The following is a 22,561-nucleotide window of genomic DNA, read 5'->3' as shown; positions in this document are numbered from 1 at the left end:
TTGCTAATAGTTTCAAGCATCATGGTATGCCTAAATCCATTGTTGGGGATAGAGATCCCAGGACTACAAGCCTTTTTTGGAGGGCTTTATTTGATAATATGGGTACTAAACTTGAGTTTTCATCCTCGACGTAACATTTGCTTCAATCATCGCGGCTCGCTGAAGCTCCCGCCTCCCCTCTCCCTGCTCGCGTTGCTGCACAACGCCTGTCGCCCCCCCGTCTTCCCCTCGCCTTCCCTGCATTGCCCGCCGCTTGTCTTTTAGCCCCCCGCCCCCCCCCCCCCCCCCGCCTGCTTCCGCTGCTGCTCCCCCCCCCTTTTTTCCGCCTGCTGCCGCCGCCTTGCTCTGCTCGCCTTCCTCTCCTCGCGCCTCCCCCCCTTATCTTCGCGCCCCCCTCCCCTCTGCAGCGCCTCATCCCCCCCCTTCCGCCAGCTCGCTTCCTCCCATCCCTCTTGCGCGCAGCCCCCGCCTTCCCCCCTTTTTTGGGTTTTTTTCCTTTTTTCTCCTTCGCCTGCTCCCACCCCCCCTCCTTCCTTTTTCTTGCTTCCGCCCCCCCGTTGGGGTTTTGTTTTCCTTTTTCACTCCGTATCCCGCCTCTCTGTGTGCAACTCGGTTCCAGCAGGATCCCGCCTTCACCTCGCCTTCGCCGCAGCTTCAAACTCTGATGGAGGCTCCTCCCGCCCCGCCTCAGAGGGACTCATCCGCATCCCCCTCGCCCGCCCCTGAGATCACCCCCATCAGGCTTTCTCTTTCGCCGGAAGAGGAAGCGAGCCTCACCGCAGAGGTCGAACGCCTCCAGGCTCATTCCACCATCTGCCGTATAGTCGGCACTCGCCCCAGCAGAGGGGAGATCAGGGATCTTCTTCAGGCCCGCCTTCTTGCAGATGTGGGCAAGATCCTGGATGTACAGCTCCTGGGCCGGGGACATTATCAGATCGAGTTCGAGGCCGCCCAGAGCGTTGCCAAGGTCCTTGCCATGAGTCCCCTTGACATCAGGGGTGCTCGGGCTTTTTTCAGACCTTGGCAGCATGGATTTGACCCAATAGCGGCGAAGCAGGGAGAGCGCCTCTTCCATGTTACAGTTTGTTTCCCTGGTCTCCGTCGGGAGTATCTTCCGCTCCTCTCCAGGCTCGGAGCATTGGTGGGCTCGGTACTAGACGGGCCCCTCAGCAACTTCAGTGGTGGCCAGAGCAGCTGGGCTACCTTCGGTCAGAGTGTTGGTGTCTGACATCTCCTCCCTTCCTAAGGTCATTCAGCTACCTAGGATAGGGGGGGGTGGATAGATCAGAGAGTGGAGTTCTCGGGGCTCCCGAGCCAGTGCTTCATTTGCAGGCAGGTCGGTCATCTAGCCACGGCCTGTCCTCGCAGGAGACCCCGACCCTCACCACAGCAGCAGGCTACTGATGGCCCGCCCACAGATTCGGCTCGGCAAGCTGCCTCCGGGACACCTGCTCAGGCCACAGAGACCTCGGAGTGGCAGCCTGGACAGGGGCGCCGCCGAGGGAGACAGCCACAGCAGCACGCCCAGAGACCGCTGCAGCAGCAGCCACAGTCTCAGCCTCACTGGGTCCCCGTGAGGAACAGCTTTTCTCCCCTCCACGAGGAGACCCCCGCGGCGACGACTGAGGACCAGGAGATGCCAGCACCCCCACCTTCACCCCCCCCACCCCCGTCCCCTCCCACCGCCTCGCTTCCACCATCGCCTCCTCCCGTCTCCGCTCCGGTTTCGGCAGCGGCTCCCTCTCCACCTCCCTCGCCTCCCCCTCCTCCCCCTCCGCCCGCCTCACCTTCCCGGGAGGCCCTGGTAGTTCCCTGGCGTTCACCTGCAGTCCGGAGAGCGCTGAGCACTGACCTCGCTCGAGCATCACAGAGGAGACCTATGCCGATTAGGGCTTCACGGATTTCATCTATCCGCAGTCGGCTGAGTCGCCTTGGCATTAGACAGCGCTCGGAGGCTTTTGATTATACCTTCACACGGCTTTTTGGAGCAGAGGGCCCCCATGAGCCAGCACCCATCCGAGTTCATGTAGTGATACCTCCGGCCCGCGGGGAGGAGGCACTAGACTCAGCAGTGGCCTTCTCGTTCCCTCTATGTGGCCCTTGCGACCGGGAGTGGACTCTAGAGCTCGCTCTCAGCACTTTGAAGACTCAGGCAGTTGAGTTTTCTCATCACATGAGCGATCTGGAGGTGACAGATGTGATAGGCCGACTTTGGCAGTTGGCTCATTTTTTCTTGGATCCCGTGAGTGTGGATACCTCAGGGATTCGGCATTTGGTCGTGCGCATAGTGGCAGACTTAGCACGCGACCCTGGATATGTGTGTATACACGAGGTTGCTCTGTCAGAGCGGGAGGCAGTCGCCATGGGTCACAGCCACTGGCGCCTGATCCGGGATTCTTGCAGTACACCGGGTGGGCAGATTTGCAGCCGTTCGGATGGGGACTACTCTCCATCCAAGCCGCTTGCGAAGGCCCGCCGTACGGCTGAGACAGCATCCACCTCAGCAGGGCATCCATGAGGATCATCTCATGGAATGTACAGGGCCTTGGCGGAGCACATTACATACGCTATCGTGGTTGCTTGAGGCAGGAGCTGCAAAGATGCCTGGTTGGTGGCAGTATAGATATCTTGATGATGCAGGAGCACCACTTGGGTGAGAGCAGGATCCGGAGATATGGTTCGGTGATGCCTGGCAGATGGGACACTTTTTGGTCTGCAGGGTTTGGTCCTTTGGGTGGACAGGGAGGAGTATGCATGGTCATTGCAGATGTATGGCGGCAGGCCATTGTGGATCGAGGGATCATTGTGCCTGGTAGAGCACAGTATGTCATTCTGAGGATGCATGACGAGCTATTGGGTGTGCTCAACATCTATGCGCCCAATCATGCTAGTGCCAGAGCAGAGTTCTGGACTCAGGTTACAGATGCATTGCCAGAGGCCGCACATTGGTGTGTCGGGGGAGACTTCAACATGCTTGAGGACCCGGCAGATAGGGTGGGAGGCAGTCATGTTACAGTGCACGGCACGGAGCTTGCAGCTTGGGACCGGTTTTGCATGTCACTGAGGATCACTGATGCATGGCAGCATGGGGCTTTCTCCCGGTCTCAGGACAGTCTTAGTTTCTCTCGGTCGGATCGCCGGCAGGGAGGGACTAATCTATCACGGATTGATCGCTTTTATGTGGGCGACTGGTTAGGGGAGCGAGGGGGCTCCGTCGGCATTCTCGCTGGCACCTCATTTTCAGATCATGCGCCAGTTATATTGACTTTGGAGGAGGGGACACGGGAGCCCAGCTTGCAGTTGAGGATCCCAGAGAGGGTACTTACAGATCCCAGTCTCGCTGAGGACATTGAGAGGATCTGGCATGATAGTCAATGCTCTGACCAGGATGCAGCGGGCCAGTGTGCCCAGGGACTCATCGATCTTAGCTCTTTTCTTCACGCTGCAACTTTGACACGACTGGGAGAGATTCGCGAGCGGGAGCAACGGCTGAGACGCAGCCTTGCTTCGCTACAGCGCCTTCAGGAGCAGCAGCCTGCATGTGAGTGGGTGGCGTCCCAGCTGAGCCAGGCACGCCAGGAGGTTAGAGAGGTAGAGGAGCAGAGACATGAGTTTTACTATCGTCGTCAGGCCTCTCAGTGGACGCAGCTTGGTGATAGAGTGACTGGAGAGTTTTTTGAGATCACTGGACCCCGTCATGCGCGAGCAGGAGTCCGCCAGCTTGGTAGACCGGATGGATCGGTAGCTACTGAGCTCGGGGAGATCAGAGCCATTGCCACTGCATTTTACAGTGACCTGCTTTCAGCAGAGCCAGCCACTGAGGATCGAGATGTTTGCAGATAGACTGTGTGGGCCCATGTGCAGAGGAGGGTCACAGACCATATGCGTACAGTTCTAGGTGCGCCTCTGACAGAGATTGAGCTTGCCGAGGCCTTGAGGGTCCTGCCGCGACATAGTTGCCCAGGGGAGGACGGACTGACGCCGGCCTTTTTTATGCGCTATTGGGACCTTTTGGGGCCAGGCCTCCGCAGGGGCTTTCAGCATGTTTTGGACACCTGGGTGATGCCGCAGAGCTTTTCAGAGGGCTTGATCTATCTTATCCCCAAGGGGGAGGGAGTATCAGATGATATTCGGCATTGGAGGCCTATTACGATCCTCAATACTGTCTACAAGGTCTTAGCAAAGGCCTTGAGTTTGAGGATCCAGCCCTTCCTGGGGGAGTTGATTCATGCTACTCAGACAGGATTTGTCAAGGAGCGCAGTATCCTTGACAACATCTTTACTTTCTGGGAGGCGACGGCCCGAGCTAGATTTCTTGGCGAGGGCTTGGTCATGATGCTTCTCGATTTTAAGAAAGCATACGATAGAGTTGATTGGGGTTTCTTAGAGGGCAACGGCAGCTCTGTATTCCACAGCTCACAGCCAGGTGCTGATTGCAGGAGGACGGGGGCCGAGTTTTGAGCTGACCAGATCAGTCCGTCAGGGGTGTCCTCTCGCCCCTTTCCTTTTTCTCTTCTTTGCGGAGGCTATGAGTATGTATTTGACGGCAGAGGGGGTTGGTTTGAGAGGACTTCAGCTCCCAGTCCGGGGGGAGGACCTGCTTGAGGCTGAGTTTGCAGACGACACGGGCTTATTTTTGCATGGCCAAGAGGCCAATCTTATTCGGGCTGAGCAGTCGCTCCAGGTTTTTAGTGCAGCTTCGGGAGCATTGATCAATTGGCGCAAGACAGTGGCCTTTTGGATCAGTAGTGCTCCCACTCCGGCATGGAGCCCGGACCCCGGTTTTAGATGGATTCCTCCAGGCACAGCAGTGCGGTATTTGGGATGCCAGATTGGCCTAGATTTGTCACCTGAGCAGCAGATTGCCCCGCTTCTTCTGAGCATTCGGAAGAAGCTATTGTATTGGAGTACAGCTCGACTATCCTTGGCTGGGAGGGTGGTGGTGGCAAATCAGGTGCTGTTAGCGACCATGTGGTACATTACATCTTGCTGGATCTTCTCGAGCTCTTGCATCAGCCAGGTACAGAGGCTGATCAGGAACTTTCTGTGGTCTGGGCGGGACGGTCAGCCAGCTTGGGCAAAGGTTGCATGGGCAGTTATTACACTTCCGCTGGCTCAGGGAGGTTTGGGCATTATAGATCCAGTCGATCAGAGTAGAGCCTTATTGGGGAAGCTTATTGTTCGGGGGTTGCTTCCAGGCGCTGAGCCTTGGAAAGAGCTCCTCTTGGAGCGGCTGCAGGCTCGGGCGTCCCCAGCAGGGGGTACTTGGGCACCAGAGATTCGCTGGATCTTCATAGAGATGAGGAGGACAGGCCTCAGTAGAGGATGGGAGGACAGATTTGCTTTGAGTATCCTGAGAGCTTGGGAGCTGCGGAGACCGGGGCTCTCTCAGCGACCTCCTTCTTGTGTTGAGGAGCGGGCCAGACAGCCGCTCATCTGGAACCCAGCGGTTCGCACGGAGCAGGGTCATATGCTGGGTTCTCGGCCTCGTCTAGCCTGGGGACCTTTAGCGGCAGGCCCAGCTCATAGTTTTGGAGACTGGCAGGCTTTCTGCAGTCTACCAGAGGAGATCCACGTGGAGAGGCTGAGTCACTTCAGAGGGGGGTTGATTATGAGGGATGATCTTCAGGAGGCACTCACAGAGGAGTGGTTCACGCCTCTCCAGCCAGTGGCCCCACGGTGGATGGGAGCCTTTACACAGTTGGAGATCTTGATTGCTGTCAGAGCTTGCACTGAGGATGGCAGATGCCTCTACTATGAGATTCAGGATGAGGGCAGACTCCAGAGAGTGGAGGTGGAGTCGCCTTTGGTTGCAGAGTGCACCTTTCAGAGGATTCGGGTAGTGGCCGCTGCTTCTTGGAAGTGGCATATTGACCCCGACCCTACTGATGTGCTCCCGGATTGGCGCATATGGGCATATGCAGCGCGCCCCTTGGCCCGGCTACAGTGGGACCCCGGGGAGTACGAGTGGCATGATCCTTATGCATCCCTTGTGGCCACAGAGATCACCTTTTTCCAGTATACTGTTCGGCTGGGGCGGCATATTTTGACGGCGAGGAGGACGGTTTCTCCAGCGGCGGCAGCGAGGCATTGGCGACTACAGGGACTCTCACAGGAGTTCCTGGAGGATTTTTGGGCTCGGCTCTGGGCTAGTCGACAGGCCCGCAGGATCTCGACTTTTCAGTGGCTGGTCGCCCACAGGGCTCAGCAGTTGGCACTTGGCTTGTTTACAGCGGTCTTCCGGCGGCCTGCGTCCGATGCGGCCACCCTATGGAGACACAGAGACACTGCCTTTGGGATTGCCCTCAGGCGCAAAAGATTTGGCTGCGGATGCTGCGTATTCTGGCTCCCCTCTCTCCAGAGGGTATGCTTACGTGGGGTGCCGCTGCTTGGTCGACTTCGTCAGGGCCTGCTATGGGCTATGAGATGGAGCAGGGCAGTCAGGCCATCAGATTTATTAGGGGCCAGCCTCGCCTGGTTCCGGCACCGGATTTCTCGTCCGCCAGCTGGACACAGGAGCGGGATTTACGATGGGAGCTCCTCAACAGCCTCACCATCTGGTTCACCTGGAGGGCCCGGTGCTTTACGGCCTTTGAGGAGAGAATGGAGCGCGCCAGGCCTTTCACACCACTTGGCGCTGTGGCCCTTTCTACACCTTACACACGGGATCCCCCCGTTGGCACTACAGGCCACCTGTTTGGCTCTTCCCCCCCCCTATTGTATGATTTAGTCGCTCAGTTCTTTGTACTGATGCTTGTATTTTGCAGCACCTAGGGAGAGTCTCCCGGGCTGTCATGCTGTATTCACTGCTCTGTCTCTCTTATGAGCAGGAGAGATCTTTTGTAGCCCTACGGGCGTTTTTATATAACTAATGAAAGGATCTTTTCTCGGAAAAAAAAAACTTGAGTTTTCATCAGCTTATCATCCCCAAACGGATGGCCAAAGTGAAGCTGCAAATTCAGCCGTGTTGGATTTATTGAAGTGTTATGTGGCAGATCAAAAGAGTGCATGGGAGAAGTATCTTCCACTTGTTGAGTTTGCCTACAACAATACAATCCATGCTTCCACAGGAAAGGCTCCGTTTGAGATTATCTATGGCAGAGTGGTATTGCCACCCATCCTTCGTACCAAGGATGACATTTTTGCAGCTGATGAATATGTTCGTGACTTGGATGTTGCCTTTGGTCAGGTACGGACAGCCATTGCAAGATCTCAGGATAAGCATAAAATGGCTGCTGACAAGCATAGAAGGGACATGGAAGTCAAAGAAGGTGATTGGGTATTCATGAAATTTGAGAAGGCTCGGCTTCGGAAGAGGCCAGGACGAGAAGGATCATATCCTAAGCTTTCTCCTCGCTATTATGGACCCTTCAAGGTGATTCAGAAGATCAATGAAGTGTCCTACAGGCTTGCTCTACCTAGTCATTGGAAGATTCACAATGCTTTTCATGTGAGTCTATTTCGGAAATATGTGGGGCCAGATCCTGATGAGCCTGTCACAGAAGATCCACCAGAAATTGGTGAGCTTGAGGAGATCCTCCAGCTAGAACAGATTGTTTTTCACAAGGAGAGAAAGCTGCCTGCAGGAAAGCTTTCCAGGAGATACCTTGTGAAGTTTAAGAATTATTTGCCTATTGATGCCAAGTGGGTAAATGAGGATTATTTTGCAGATTATCCGCAATTGTTGCAGGCATATCTTGAGGCTTTTCAGTTGAGGTCAACTCTTTAGAAGCCCGGGGGGATGTCACCAATTGGCCGACCATTTGGTCCATCTCCAGTTTTTGCGTCTCGTTCACTTGAGGCTAGGCCGGTGTCTCATGTGAAGAGGCCAGTATTTTGCTGACATGGACGGGAGCCAAACTGGTGCCACCCGTGTGTTAGCAGGATGGTGTCGTATGGACGGGAGCCAGACCAGTGCCACCCGTGTATGACCTGGACTGTGTGTCAAATCCCCACGGATTCCCTCATGATCGATCTTGGTTCGAACTCGAATCCTGCAAACAAACGAACAACAAACAAGCAAGGGGGTGCAGGCCTGACTCACCTCCCAACCATGACAGCCGTGGGCGAGCCCACAATCTTGGCTGTCCCCACCGAGCCACGAGCTGAGCTAACTAGGTTGACGTACCGACCAATCTCCTCCTCGTGACGTCCCATACCGCCACGAAGCTGCCCTCGCGGGCCTCGAGATTGCTGCCGGCCTCGGCTGCATTAAGCTCTCACAAACTCGCGAGACTCTCTATCATACAATAACTAACCTTGGCCACCCTTTTATAGGCTCTTGGCCGGTCATCGAGCGTCCACACTTGGCCGCCCACCCGTCCATACTTGGGTGCCCGCCCGTTAGTATTTCCCTAACTCAGCTCGTTAATCAGCCTGCCTAGTTCCAAGCTTCCCCAAGCCTCGAAACTAGTCTTGCATGCGTATAGCACACGGTAGATACCCACTGTGCACATGACATACTCCCCTTCCTCTAAGAGCTCACTCCTGAGCTCACTAAAAAGCCAGGGTAATCTCTCTGAAGAGAAGTCAATGTCTCCCATGTAGCGTCCTCCTCAACACGATCCTTCCACTTGATCTTGTATTCCGTGATAAGCGTATGACGCAATCTTCGTTCACGAAAGCCAAGAATCTTTTCAGGTTCGTGCGGAACAAATGTCATGTCCTGGACATCTATAATTTCTTGAGGAGTAACTAACTGATCTGCTCCACCCAGTACTTCCTTTAAGTCTACTGACATGAAATACAGGATGAACTTTCACATTAGAAGGCAAATCCAATTCATATGCAACTGAACCAATCCGTCGTGTAACACGAAATGGTCCACAGTATCTAGGGGATAATTTCGGAGATCTACCTGTCCGTAAAGTCTCGGAATCTTTCGGAACTCGCAAATACACCATCGTTCCTTCAGAGAACTCTCTAGGTGAACGATGTCTATTAGAATAAAACCTGTCTCGATCTTGAGCACTTCTAATAGATTCCTTTGCAACTTGTAACATTTCCTGCATATCTTGCAAAAAATTACGTGCTGCATCATGCTGAAGTCCTGAGAATCCTACTGTAACAGGTGATCTTGGTTGAAAACCATACATAAGCATGAAAGGACTAAACCCTGTACTCGTATGCTTAGTACTGTTATATGCAAATTCTAACATAGGAAGATAATCCTCCCATGAACTTTGTCTTTTGGATACATATGCTCGAAGCATATCCTCCAAAATCTGATTCACTCTTTCAGTCTGGCCATCGGATTGAGGATGATCTGAGAAACTCAAATTCAAAGTTGTTTCCAACTTCTCGAAAACAAGTTTCCAAAAGTCACTCGTAAACTTTCACTGTTCGCGGTATAGGCCAGTCCAAAACCTTCTGAACTCGGTCATAGTCAATGCTCAATCCATCTCTAGTGATCTTGTGTCCCAAGTAACTGATGTCGGTCATAAAGAACTCACATTTACTCAATTTAGCATATAGTCGATTCTGTCTTAAAATAGATAAGACAATCGTTCTTCTCCATAAACTCGAAGAAGATCAGGCATGCCAAATACCTTAGAATTGAACAGACAATCAGAACAAGTACTAGGGCGAGAAAGTACAGTAATTGACGTACCTGTCAAAGACAACTGGTTAGCTGCCTTTGGCTTGGGTCCTACGTTTGACTTGGTACCCTTTTGCTTCGGGCACTCATTACGCATGTGTCCTTTTTCTTCGCAGATAAAACAACGTCCTTCCTTCTTGAGCTTCAAAGCCCTAAGGAGTCGTTTCTTCTTCGCTGGTGTCGAACTTGTATTCTTCGAAGGTTGGTCCGAAGACTTGCCTTCATTCGTGTTAGCCATAGGTGCGGAGAACTTTCTTTTATGCTTGTTCCCCTGCTCGGTAACGGGTTTGGACTTGGAAGAGACCATCGTATCATCATAGATACGAGCTGAATGAATGGCCTCGTCCAATGTTTTGCATTTGTTATTTTTAACCTGTAATCGGTACGAGTCTGGTAAACCAGCTACGAAAAACCCCAAAAGAGTAGTGGGATCCATCTTTGTAGCTTTCATCTGCAAGTCACGAAACTTCTAGAGGTAGACCTCATAAGTGAGGTGCTGCGAGGTCATGGTCAAAGCTGAAAACCGGGCAACAACATCGTAGTCATTCTCTTTCTTGAGGAATTCTTTCTTGAAAATGTCTTCGAATTGTGCCCAAGTCGTTGGCTTTGGATTCAGTTCCTTCCACCAAAGCAAAGCTTTGCCGGACAGGAAACCTGCTGCTAATTGTATCTTCTTTCCATCATCATATGGATGAAACTGAAAGTGAACTTGCCACTTATGTAGCCAAGTGTCCACGATCTCCTTGGTTCTCTGCTTTTGCTCGCCCCCGAACGGTTCCGGAGTAATATTGGGGCCTTAAGCTGAAGCCAAGGTATCCATTCCCGAAAAAGTAGAGAGGGTAGTGGTCAAGAGAGCGATGGAGTTCTGCAAAGCTTGCATCTGGGCTGCGATTTGTGCCTGACGTTCCGCCGAAGAAGCTTCGAGAGCTACTTTGAACTCTTGGAAATCTGATTTTGATACAAACTCGTCAAAAAGATCGGCATCTGTGCCTTCCGTAGCCGGCAAGCCTTCGCGTTCCACGAGGGGCTCCAACTCTGATTCTTGGGTCGACATCGCGAAGAGGGTACGTGGAGAGAAAATTTGATCTTTGCACAACAAAAGTGCGAGCGAACTTGAGAGCTTGAGAGCTTGAAAACTTGAAAACTTGAGAACTCGAGAGATGTGTGGCAAGAAGCCCACTAGAGGGGGTTAATAAAGGTTTCCCAAAAGCCCAAAAAAAAAAATTCTCGAAAAGCTATGCTTAGCTTTTGCTTTAGCTTTTGTGTTTTTTTTTTCATGAATATATATATATATATATATATATATATATATATATATATATATATATATATGGATATATATATTCTAAAGTCTTAAAAAAAATTAAACACTTTTAAACCTTGGAAACCTTAGGGACCCTCGACTTTTGTAAAAAAATAAGTAAAACAAAAAAGCAAAGCGCCGAATCGAGCTGGGCGCACACGCTTGCTGTTTTGCTTTTTTTTTTTCAAGTCCCGCCAAGAATAGGACCTTCGCCACCTCGCCGGACGCATGCTGTCGCCTGCTTGCTTGCGCCAACCTGCGCCTGCACCCGCACCTGCGCCTGTATGGACCAGGCATCGTGGCAAGAGTGCCGGCCTGGGCTGGTCTAGGCGCTGGCCTGCCTGGCCTGGGCCGCCTGCGCTAAGGCGTGGCTATGGAAGCCTAGGTGCTTGGCTGCCCGCCTACACAGTCTTAGGCGCCTGCTAACAGGGCCTCTTGCGGCCAAACGTACACCCGCCAGCAAACGAATCAAGCAGTTCTCCGCTCGCTCTCTCTCTCATGCGCCAAAAAGCCACGAAAAGCATCATGCTTTTTTTCTTTTTTTTTCTGTTTTCTCTTCCTGCAAGATATGCGACTGCACACAAGGCCTCTTCTTTGCAAAAGAAATCAACCCTATTCAACCTACCATCTCCCATCAACATGGGGTTCTTTGATGAAGGAAAAACACATACAAAATCTGAAAACTGCAGTATGCACAGAAAAAACAGCAAGTTTTTAAACACATACCGTTCTTCGACCTCTTCTTCTCTACCTACCGACTTGCTCGTTCACGAGGTATGCTCTGATACCACTGTCAAATACCCACGGATCCCCTCGTGATCGATCTTGGTTCGAACTCGAATCCTGCAAACAAACGAACAACAAACAAGCAAGGGGGTGCAGGCCTGACTCACCTCCCAACCATGACAGCCGTGGGCGAGCCCACAGTCTTGGCTATCCCCACCGAGCCACGAGCTGAGCTAACTAGGTTGACGTACCGACCAATCTCCTCCTCGTGACGTCCCATACCGCCACGAAGCTGCCCTCGCGGGCCTCGAGATTGCTACCGGCCTCGGCTGCATTAAGCAGGTGCACGTCTGCACTAGATCCAGGCTCCAAGACAATAGAGCTCTCACAAACTCGCGAGACTCTCTATCATACAATAACTAACCTTGGCCACCCTTTTATAGGCTCTTGGCCGGTCATCGGGCGTCCACACTTGGCCGCCCACCCGTCCATACTTGGGTGCCCGCCCGTTAGTATTTCCCTAACTCAGCTCGTCAATCAGCCTGCCTAGTTCCAAGCTTCCCCAAGCCTCGAAACTAGTCTTGCATGCGTATAGCACACGGTAGATACCCACTGTGCACATGACACTGTGTTCGACCCATGGGATTGTCACGCCATGGAAGAGACAGTATTCGTGCCGTGTTTTGCCTATGGGACTGTCATACCATAGGGAGTGTCACCAATTGGCCGACCATTTGGTCCATTCCTAGTTTTTGCGTCTCGTTCACTTGAGGCCAGGCCGGTGTCTCGTGTGAAGAGGCCAGTATTTTGCTGACATGGACGGGAGCCAGACTGGTGCCACCCGTGTGTTAGCAGGATGGTGTCGTATGGACGGGAGCCAGACCAGTGCCACCCGTGTATGACCTGGACTGTGTTCGATCCATGGGACTGTCACGCCATGGAAGAGCCAATATTCGTGCCGTGTTTTACCTATGGGACTGTCACACCATAGGGAAACTCGTGCCTGGAACTGTGTCTTACCTATGGGACTGTCACTCCATAGGAAGACCAGGTGTTTATGTTTTTATGTTGTGCCAGTTTTGTGCCGACAGATATTTTGTACATGTTCCATGAACGGGAGATATGTCCATGTTACTATTTGCACATGCACACATGATTTGCATGCTTGAAACTGTTTTCGCATGACATGTATTTGTGTGTTTGCCTGCCTGACGTGTTACTTACTGAGCGGGGACGCCTGCCAGTGAGTCGTGAAGTCTGCCCTGTATTCTGACAAGTTTCAGTGCATGTGAACAGGTGGTAAGTATATGGTACTTGTTGTTTTAATATTTTAATTCTAACCCCTTTGTTTTATAAGGTTAGGGGTTCACACTTATTTAAAAGTGGGCACCCACTTAGGGGCCAAGGTGGGGAGCCTCACTTTTAAGTGAGTGTGGGGGTGGGCATGGTCACCAACCCCCACTAATCCCCCACATGCATGCGTGGGTAGCTCTAAGGTTATCTTCACTTCAATTTTTATTAAATATGGCTCTCCATCAAGCGTAAAGAACATCGCATCTTCTTGGCGTTGCTTGATCACCCTTCGTAAGCTTCCTGGCGGCTGGAGTTGGCTGACTTCCTGCACAACGACTGCTCCTGTTTTTCCTCTGCTGTTTGCTGCGCCTGCCCCTCTACAGGCGGCTGAACACTGCTGCTGGTGGCTGCGTTGAAACCTGCAGAGGACTACTTATGCTGCTGCTGCCTGCCCCCCCCCTCGCTGTTCGCCTGTCTATCTTCTCGCTCTCTCTATCTCTCCCTCCCCTCCTCCCCGCCTGTGCGCCCTCTTGCCCGCCTGCACCCCGCTCTTTGTCCCCTCCATCTCTCTCTCTCTCTCTCTCCCGTCTCACTCTCTCTCTCTCTCTCTCTCTCTCTCTCTCTCTCTCTCTCTCTCTCTCTCTCTCTCTCTCTCTCTCTCTCTCTCGTCGCCGCTGCAGCAGGGCCTGCCCCTCCCGTCGCCGCTTCTCTCCCCGTCACTTCCTCTCTCTCTCTCTCTCTCCCGTCGCCGCTGCAGCAGGGCCTGCCCCTCCCGTCGCCGCTTCTCTCCCCGTCACTTCCTCTCTCTCTCTCTCTCTCTCCCCGTCACGGGCTTGCCCCTCCCGTCGCCGCTTCCTCCCCGTCACTTCCTCTCTCTCTCTCTCTCTCTCCCGTCGCCGCTGCAGCAGGGCCTGCCCCTCCCGCTGTAGTAGCAGCCCCGTCCTCTGCTCCTCTGCTCGCCCTTACCCTCTCTTGAGTAGGGTTTAAATTCAGTACCCCCCTGAGGGGGAGGGGGGGGGCTCCCTGTGGGCTATTTTCAGCACCCCCGTGATACAACATGGCCCCTAAACTGAAGTCATTTGCAACCATGGCCTCGAACCCACCCCCCCTTCCACCCCTTATCAAACCTCAATCCCCATGGGAGATCTTCATCATGGGAGAACTGAAGAAATTGCAGCAGGAGGTCTCCACCCTCAAAACTGAGCTGACACACAAGGAAACAAAGATTGCCAGTCAAGAAACAAGGATTGCTGGCCTCGAAGCTCAATTGCAGGACATCAAGAACAAGCAGGAGATTCAGGAAGCAGCCCAAGAAGCAACCCAAAAAATACAGGAAACACAACAAGAAAGCACAAAACCTCAGGTAAAATCAGAGAGCTTTGTCAGTGAAGTACTGTCAGTCCTGAAAGAAAATGAAAGGGTCAAAAGCCTGGAAACTTTTGTTCGAATTGGGGGCTTGCCAGAAGATTGGTCAGTAGGTACCAACACAGATGAACAGCTAGAGGGATACATCTTGGATGTAGATATCATAAAGGAACGACTCACTAAAGTGGTACCTTTTATAGACCTTGGTGACCCAACTGACATTCAAATTAAAGGGAAACAGGCTAGGGTTCGATACTATGATATGATTGATAAGATCAAGGTAATGAAGCAGACTAAATCATTGCAAGGTACCTCGGTGTGGATTTCTGATGAGTTGACCCCACTACAACTAAAGAATAGAGCGGGGGAACTGGCCAAAGTCAGAGAAGCAAGGAAACAAGGGAAGTGGGCGGTCTACAGAGGAGGAAAAGCTATCATCAAAGATTTTAAAGGTCCACCCTCCTTTTGAAGGACATGAACTTGATACTTATACATATCTAATCACATTAAGCACATGGTGATTTTACCATTGTAACATGTAACTCTCATGAGTCATGAGAGCTTTGAAGTTAGTTTTTCTTTTTGATCCCACATGCACTTTTCTTTAACCGATACCCCGAAGTGGATTGTAACCAAAGATGTATTCTGATCTGTCCTATAGGTCAGCTTTGGCCTCGACAGGACGTTAATATATCTTTCTTTCTTTCTTTCTTTCTACAGGCGGTTGACCCTACTGCTGGCTGCGCCTGACTCTTTACAGGCGACCCTCTGCTGCAGGCTACGCTGCTGCTCTTCACAGGCGGCTGACCATCTCTGCTGGCGACTGCACCATAGGCTGACGGCTGCCTACTCTACAGGCGGCTGTGTATGATTTATCTCTAGCAAGGCTACGTTGCCTTTCTTGCTGCAGGCGACTGTGTGACCAGCTTCTGTGGGTTACTCTTCTTCTCCTGCAGGCGCCTACCCCTCTTCCCAAGCAGGCGATCCCTTCTCCATACAGGAGGCTGTGCATTCTATAAGGTGGCTGCACTTGTTGTAGCCAGGCGGCATCTTTCCTTATAGCAGGTTGCTTCTCCATACAAGCCAGGTCTTTATCCACCCTTACAAGTGGATACTTCTTCTCGCACAGCAGGTGGCTGTGGTTTTCTTTTACGGAGGTACCTGCCTTGATGGTTCACCACGAGGCAACTGCTTCTTCATCACCTGGAAGACTTCATCATACTACAAGTATTGGTTTCACATCAACCATCTACAAGTAAGTGACTTTCAGATTTGAGTAAAGTATAATATGTTTAAATCTGGTAAAAGATTCGTCCCGCTCGGCCTACACCCGTTCGGTGCCGGGTTGTCCAAGCTATATGGGCGAACCTCGGTCCAAAGGTGCTGAGATCGGGAGAGCCAGGCGTTAGTACGAGAGCGCCTGTCTGTGGGTGGTCTCGGAACACCAGTGTGGTGCTCTCCGCGGAGTCCAGTGAAAGCACAGGACCGTAGCGATTGGACCACACTAGTGGTCGATCTGTTTCGAGCTTCTACATCGAAATTCGAGCTATTTGTTTGGTACTGTTTTCATATGTACATGGACATTATCTGGTTCTTGGAACCCATGGAGCATTGTATTCATTAAATACTCCCAATAAATATATCATATATTGAGGGGGGGGTCGGCCCGTTCCGGCCCCAGTGCTGGTGTCCATCTTTCCATTTCATTTCATTTAAATTTCAAGTTGTTTTAAGTTGTCCATTTCATATTTGTGGTTTTAAAGTTGTGCTATTAAGCGTGTGGATGTCCAACGGAGTCTTTCCCACTTGACGGGATCGGTTTCATTGGTATCAGAGCACGGTTGTTTCCCTCTTCCTAGTGGGGAAACGAACCTGTGTACTGGACATCCCGCTTTTAGCAAACTTTGAACACAATGGACAGCCAAGGCAACCCTTTGGAAGTACCAAATTCGAGGGGTCCATCTAGTGCCTCTCGTGGGTCTGATGCCCTGCGTGGTAGGCACAAGCCCCTTGAAAGGGTTCTTGATAGTGAATCCAAGGGTCAACTGTCTCCAGGAAAGACAGTTATGCTTGAACAAGACCCTGATGCTATGAAAGCTGAAATGGAACATATGAGAAAACTTTTGCAGGCTCAAGAGCAAGAATTGAAGTTTTTGCATGAAGATCCTCATCTGCAAAGTGCTATTGAAGCCAGGAAGGCTGATGCTATGGTTGATGTAACCTTTGAATCAATGGCTCGTGAAGTGGGCAAGAAACCAAGGGAGTTGGCACTTGCCTATCTCCTTCGCAAAGGTGATATCAAAGAGGGGGATGACGGAGAGCTAAAATTCAGAAATCCACCTCGTTTGAAGCATGGAGATCCCGCATCCCAGAGGCTAAAATCTTTTATGCAAAAGGAAGAGGTGACTGTCACCTCTCGTCATGCATCCTCTCCACAAGGCACTAAGCCTGACAGATTTATGTATGCCAGTGCTCATGGAGGGCACGAAAGTCACATGCATGCAAGATATGTATCTCATGGTGACAGGTCTGCTTCCAGAAAAATTTTGCCTTCTGAGTTGTCTCATGGAGAGACTATGCTATATGCAGGTAAGTCACATGCATCTGAGCTTCGAGTTCGTGGAGCACATGCCACCGTGCCCCATGAAGCTTCTATGACGGCCCATGGAGCCCATGCAGACAGGGCTACCCCGTTGGATAAGGGGAAAAGAAAAAGAGAAGACCATGAGCCTCATGCCAGGAAGCTCAAGGAATTCAAAGCAGGTGATAAATCTGTCAAATTTGATGTCTTTCATGGTGAACATGATGCTTCTAAGGTGTTAGCGTTTGTCGCACAGTTCGACATTGCTTTTAGCGATGAGGACTTTACAGAAAAATCAAAGGTGCGCCATGCTAGCATGTTTCTAAAAGGCACTGCTGCCCATTGGTGGATCACTGAAAAGATCACCACGGATCCCATCTCTACTTGGAAGGAATTCAAAGATAGATTTTATGCTCAGTTTTTGCCTCCCAATGCAGAGCAAACTCTCACTCAAAAGTGGGACAGGCTGGAACAAAAAGATAATGAGAGTGTGCAACAGTATGTTAACAAAATTTGGAAAGTGTTGCTGGAAGTGACTCCCTTTATGCAAATCACTGAGGATGAAAGAAAGAGGAAGTTTCGTTCTGGATTGCAACCTGCTTATAGATCGGGTATTGAATTGCACCCAAAACATACATTGCAACAACTCACAGCTTCTGCCCTTGCTACAGAGCAATTGGTGCTCAAGATCAAGCAGGATCAAGGAGGTTCCAAGGCGAAGGACAAGGCTGTCCCAAATCAGCAAAAGGGTGGACAGCCACCTAAAAAGAACTTCCGGGAGCCTTACAAGGGTGGTAAAGCTGAAAATTACTCATCTAAAGAACAGGGCCCAAGGAAGAACAAATTTGGCTTAACCCCGGAGCAAAGAGAGCAATATGCTAAGGATGGAAAATGCTTTTCTTGTGGTAGCAAAGACCACATGTTTCGGCAATGCCCAGATCGCAAACCATAGAAACATGGGACGGGGAACGGGAACGGGGACGGGGACGGGGAACGGGACGGGAACGGGGCAAAAGGCCGTCCCGGGGACGGTGGAAAAAACGGCAATATGAAAACGATTGTTTTTTTGCAAATTTTTTTAACACACTTGATTTACAATTAGAAACCAAGACATTAAGCACAAAATTGCACCAAAAAGAGGAGAAATGCATAGTCGTATTAGCAAAAAACTATAATGGGGCGCCGATGGCGTGATAAACAAAAGTGAGTGTACAATGATCAATCTAAACAAAAATGCCAAATGGCATAATGAAAGGCCCAAGGAGGGTGTACACTCAAGGCAAAATGACTAAGTGCCAAGATACAAGACTCAAGAGACTAGGCAAGAGGCTGAAAAGGGTGAACATCAATCGTGACCTCCTCGGTGAAGTCCTCCATAGGCTGGTCCTCAAGTGGGAGGGGAGGGGGAGGTGGGGGGGACAATGCCTCGGGCACAACCTCAAGCTCCTCTAAAATCTCGGCCCTCTGCTGATCAGAGAGATGTGGGTCCTGCTGTGCCTGCTCCCATTCGGTGAAAGGATCTGCCTTCTTTGTCAAGCCCTTGCAAAGCATTCGCAAGTTGGCACTGACAAACACCAAATCATTTGCACGCTGTACACCAAGGCGGTTCCTCTTCTTAGAGGCAATGTGGCTATAAACTGACCAGAGTTGCTCTAGGCAACTGCTACTGCAAGCCTGTGAGAGTACACGCACAGCAAATTCCTGCAACTTTGGAGTTTCCGCACCATAATCCTCCCACCAAAGTGCAGACCCTACCTTGAAGCGGTCCGCCTGTGCATCTGCCAAACCAAAAGCCCCCCGCTTCTCTCTATAAATCTGCAATTGGTCCTTGATTGTGCGGCGATCCTCCTCACTAGTGTAAAGGCGATCCAAGGTTTGTCGAAGGCCTTTGCTCACCTCTTTGTCCTTGTGTTGCCCTTTGCCTTGAAACTCAGGATCAACAATGTAGGCAGCAGCATGGAGGGGAGAGTGGTAGGCTTGCCACCTTTTCAAACATAGGGATTTGACCTGTTTATAGTGAGGCTTGACTTTGAACATTGCTTTTAGCTTCTCTGTCATGCGATCCATTGCCTCGTACACTTTGCCAATGCATGGTTGAGTGGAATCCACCACCCTAAGGAGATCAATAATCGGTTGCACCATCTCCACAAGCGCCTTGGCCTCCTCCCACCATGCCGCATCATCCGCCCTTTCCCTGCAAAATTTGCCGACCGTCGTGGAAGCCTCTGAAGTGCGTGCAAACTCATCACTGAGGAAGAGTCCCCTCAATGCCCCGCTACATGTACACAAGCGGCCTAGCATGAGAAAGTTGAATGCAAACCTCGTCTCGGAATACTTAAGAAGAGAGAGGCTTGACTTCTTGGAAAACTCGTGCTGCACCCTGTGATGGTTGAGGACAAAGGTCACTATTTTGTTGGCACCCTCAATGACAGGTGCAACCCAATCCAAGGCCCCTATGTCTTTGATAAGGTTGTTGAGGCAATGGGCCATGCAAAAGCACACGGTGATGCGAGGATAAGTTGCTTGGAGAATTGTCCCCGCCGCCCTATTTGCCGGTTCTCCATCCGCACATATGGCAATGACATTCTCCGCCCCCACCGTCTCTAGTGTTGTTGCCCACTCCGCAGCAAGTATCTCGGCACTCTTCCCCGTCCCGGAAGCATCATGGGAGTCGACAAAGTATGTCTCCCCTCGTGAGTAGGCAACAACTCCATGGATGGAGCGCTTTCTAGTGTCACTCCACCCATCAACGACGAGGGTAACACCATTTTCAGCCCATTGCTCTTTCATGTGGTTGGCCGCCACCTCCACGCTTGCCTTCTCCTTGTCAAGGAGAGAGGTGCGGATGGTCTCCGAAGAGGGGGGAACATAAGAGGGTCCATACTCCGCTATCAATTTGCACATGGCCCGAAAGTATGGAGATCTATCCAAAACACCATATGCAAAACACAAACAAAATTCAGATTTTTACCATCATTTAGTCTTTAAAGTTTTAGTCTTTAAACTTTAAAGTTTAGAGCATGATATTTGAATTTTGAATAGTACATGAGCATAGTGCCAAGGACTTACCGTGCCGCCCGAAATGCTATGTGGTCATGAAAGAAGAATCGTGCCACCGCCATGTCCACCTCCTCTTTCAATTGAGGGTTCCAATTCTCATCAAGAGTACTTTGGCGTCCCCGGGAAGCGGATGCCTCTCTTGATGAACGAGGTACATGCGGCGTTGATGTCCTCACAAAGGATGTGGGGTCGACGGCCACTTGAGGATTGCGTTTTGCCAACTCGGCCGCCTCATAAACCACAAGCTTTTCAAGGAGCTCCTTCTTCTTCTCGGCCGAAACCTCCTTGCAAAATTGCACTTCGTTGCCGGGCTCATGCAAGAAGTGAGCACGCACTTTGTGGGCACCGCCGGTTCGCTTGTAGCCGCAAAGCTTACATACCCATGGTCTTGAACCACCCCCTTGACCGTATTGCGAGCACTCTACCTCATCCCACCAACTCCATCGATGTACGGCGGGCCTCCTTCTTCGTGATGGAGCGGGTGTTGAAGTGGTGGAGGCGGCGGCGGACCCGGGTTGAGGAGAGGAAGGGGTTTGAGAAGAGGATGCCATAGTGATAGAGACTAGAGTAGAGCTTGAGATGGATGGTAGAGCTTGAGAAAGAGTCAAGATGGAGAATTGGGATGGAGATGTTGGAGAAGGAGAGCTTGGACAATGGAGAGGGTGAGCTTGGAGAGGGAGAGCTTGGATGTTGGAGAAGGAGAGCTTGAAGAGGGTGAGCTTGGAGAGGGAGAGCTTGGATGTTGGAGAAGGAGAGCTTGGAGAGGGAGAGCTTGAGCCTTGAGCCTTGGGTCTTGGAGAGGGAGAGCTTGGAGAGGAGATGGCTTGAGGAGAGCATGGAGGTCTCTTAAATAGAAGATGGGGAGCCATGTGGGAGAGCTTGAGCCTTGAGGAGGAGTTGCGCATCACCAAACGGCTAGGAGAGACAGCCGTTGAAGCCCCGCCAACGGTCAAAAAATGCGCCAACGGTCAGTTTGACCGTCCCCGTACGGACAGGGAACGCCGTTCCCGGAACGTTCCCGGAACGCGTTCCCGGCATCCCCGTTCCGCTGTCTGGCTGCCGTCCCCGTCCCTCCGTCCCGCGGACGTCCCGCCCCCGTCCCAGGCGTTCCCCGTCCCTAGGGTCCGTTCCCCCCGTCCCATGTCACTATGTCGCAAACCAAAGCACGAGGACAAGCACACCAAAGCAAATGTTCATGCAGTTCCTGATGTGCAAGGTAATACAGGTCATGATGCTAAAGAGAGAATGGTTTGCAAGGCTCGGGGGCAAATCAAGGATCAGCCCGCACTATTCATGTTTGATGACTGTGCATCTGACAATTTCATCTCTATGCAAATGGCAGCTGCATTGGGTATTGAGGTTGAAAATATGGGACCTCAGATTGAAGCTGAAGCTGCATTTATTGGCAAAGAGGTGCAGGTTACCCCTTTGATTGGGAAGTTGCGTATCCATATACAGGGCTATCTTGATAATGAGCATTTCTTAGTTGCTCCATTGAATGGATGTGATGTATTGTTGGGCAGGCGTGGTATCATAGGCTTGAGCCCCGCAAAGACTACAAGTCCAATATGATTTCTTTTATGCATAAAGGCCGCATGCACTTTATTGATGCTGGCAAAGAAGGGGATTCCATCCCAGTTGTATCACACATCCAAATTAATAAAGCAATGAAAAAGAGTCTTTCAGCGTACTTGGTTTTTGTGCGTGATAGTCTTGTGCCAAATCATCAAAATATGGATGCTATGTCTAATGATAGGCTGAATTTTCTTAATGCATTCAAAGACTGTTTTGCTGACTCATTGCCAGGTGAATTACCTCCCCAAAGGCCCGAAGATCACCGCATAGATCTTGTGCCAGGTAGTTCTCCTCCTAACAAACCCGCATACCGAGTGAGTGCTGCACAACAAGAAGAAATTATGAAGCAGGTTAACGAGCTTTTAGAGAAAGGTTTGGTTCAGCCCAGTTCCTCACCTTACTGCTCTCCTGTGCTTCTTGTTCAAAAGAAGGACGGATCATTCCGTATGTGTGTGGACTACAGAGCTTTGAACAAGCTTACCATCAAGAACAGATTTCCTATTCCATGTATTGATGATATCTTGGATAAGCTTGATGGTTCAGCTTGCTTTAGCAGACTTGATTTGAAGAGTGGTTATCACCAGATACGCGTGGTGCCACAAGATGTCCATAAGACTGCATTCAGGACAGCCTTCGGATTATATGAATTCTTGGTAATGCCTTTTGGTCTCACCAATGCTCCTGCTACTTTTAATCGTATGATGGATAGGATATTCTGACCCCATCGCAAGTTTACAGGAGTCTTCTTTGATGATATCTTGGTTTTCTCCAAGAATGAGCAGGAACACAGAACTCATTTGGTCACAGTGTTCGAAGAGTTGCGGAAGCACAAACTTTTCGTCAATGCCAAGAAAAGTGAGTTTTTCCTTTCAGAGATTCATTATCTGGGACATATTGTATCCAAAGATGGAGTTACAATGGATCCTGCAAAGATAGAGACTATTCGGAATTGGCCCGAATTGCAAAACGTACATCAAGTACGTAGTTTTCTGGGATTATGTTCGTACTACAGGCGTTTCATAAGGCATTTTGCTATGATTGCCACTCCTCTACATGATCT

The 22,561-nt window shown here is 50.9% G+C and overlaps 2 protein-coding genes across 2 annotated transcripts in view; one reads left to right on the top strand and one right to left on the bottom strand.

Moving 5' to 3' along the window:
- The window catches only part of RH36 (RNA helicase 36), a 74,753-nt gene that overhangs the window by 17,050 nt on the left and 35,142 nt on the right, over window positions 1–22,561 (bottom strand). The gene's annotated exons all lie outside the window — the stretch shown is intronic.
- Window positions 13,871–14,765, top strand: LOC147634404 (uncharacterized). The gene has a single exon (XM_086805565.1). The coding sequence runs from the start codon at window positions 13,978–13,980 to the stop codon at window positions 14,752–14,754; it is 777 nt and encodes a 258-aa protein (XP_086661691.1). The 5' UTR covers window positions 13,871–13,977; the 3' UTR covers window positions 14,755–14,765.

This window comes from Cibotium barometz, chromosome 11, assembly GCF_041138505.1.
Source record: "Cibotium barometz isolate CiBa-2024 chromosome 11, ASM4113850v1, whole genome shotgun sequence".
In the NCBI taxonomy this organism is placed as follows: domain Eukaryota; kingdom Viridiplantae; phylum Streptophyta; class Polypodiopsida; order Cyatheales; family Cibotiaceae; genus Cibotium; species Cibotium barometz.
Note: the sequence above shows the minus strand (reverse complement) of the source record. Positions and strands in the feature narration are given on the sequence as shown.

What these genes read in the sequence shown, in the direction of transcription:
- LOC147634404 (XM_086805565.1), top strand. Translation starts at nt 13,978, where the DNA reads ATGGCCCCTAAACTGAAGTCATTTGCAACCATGGCCTCGAACCCACCC.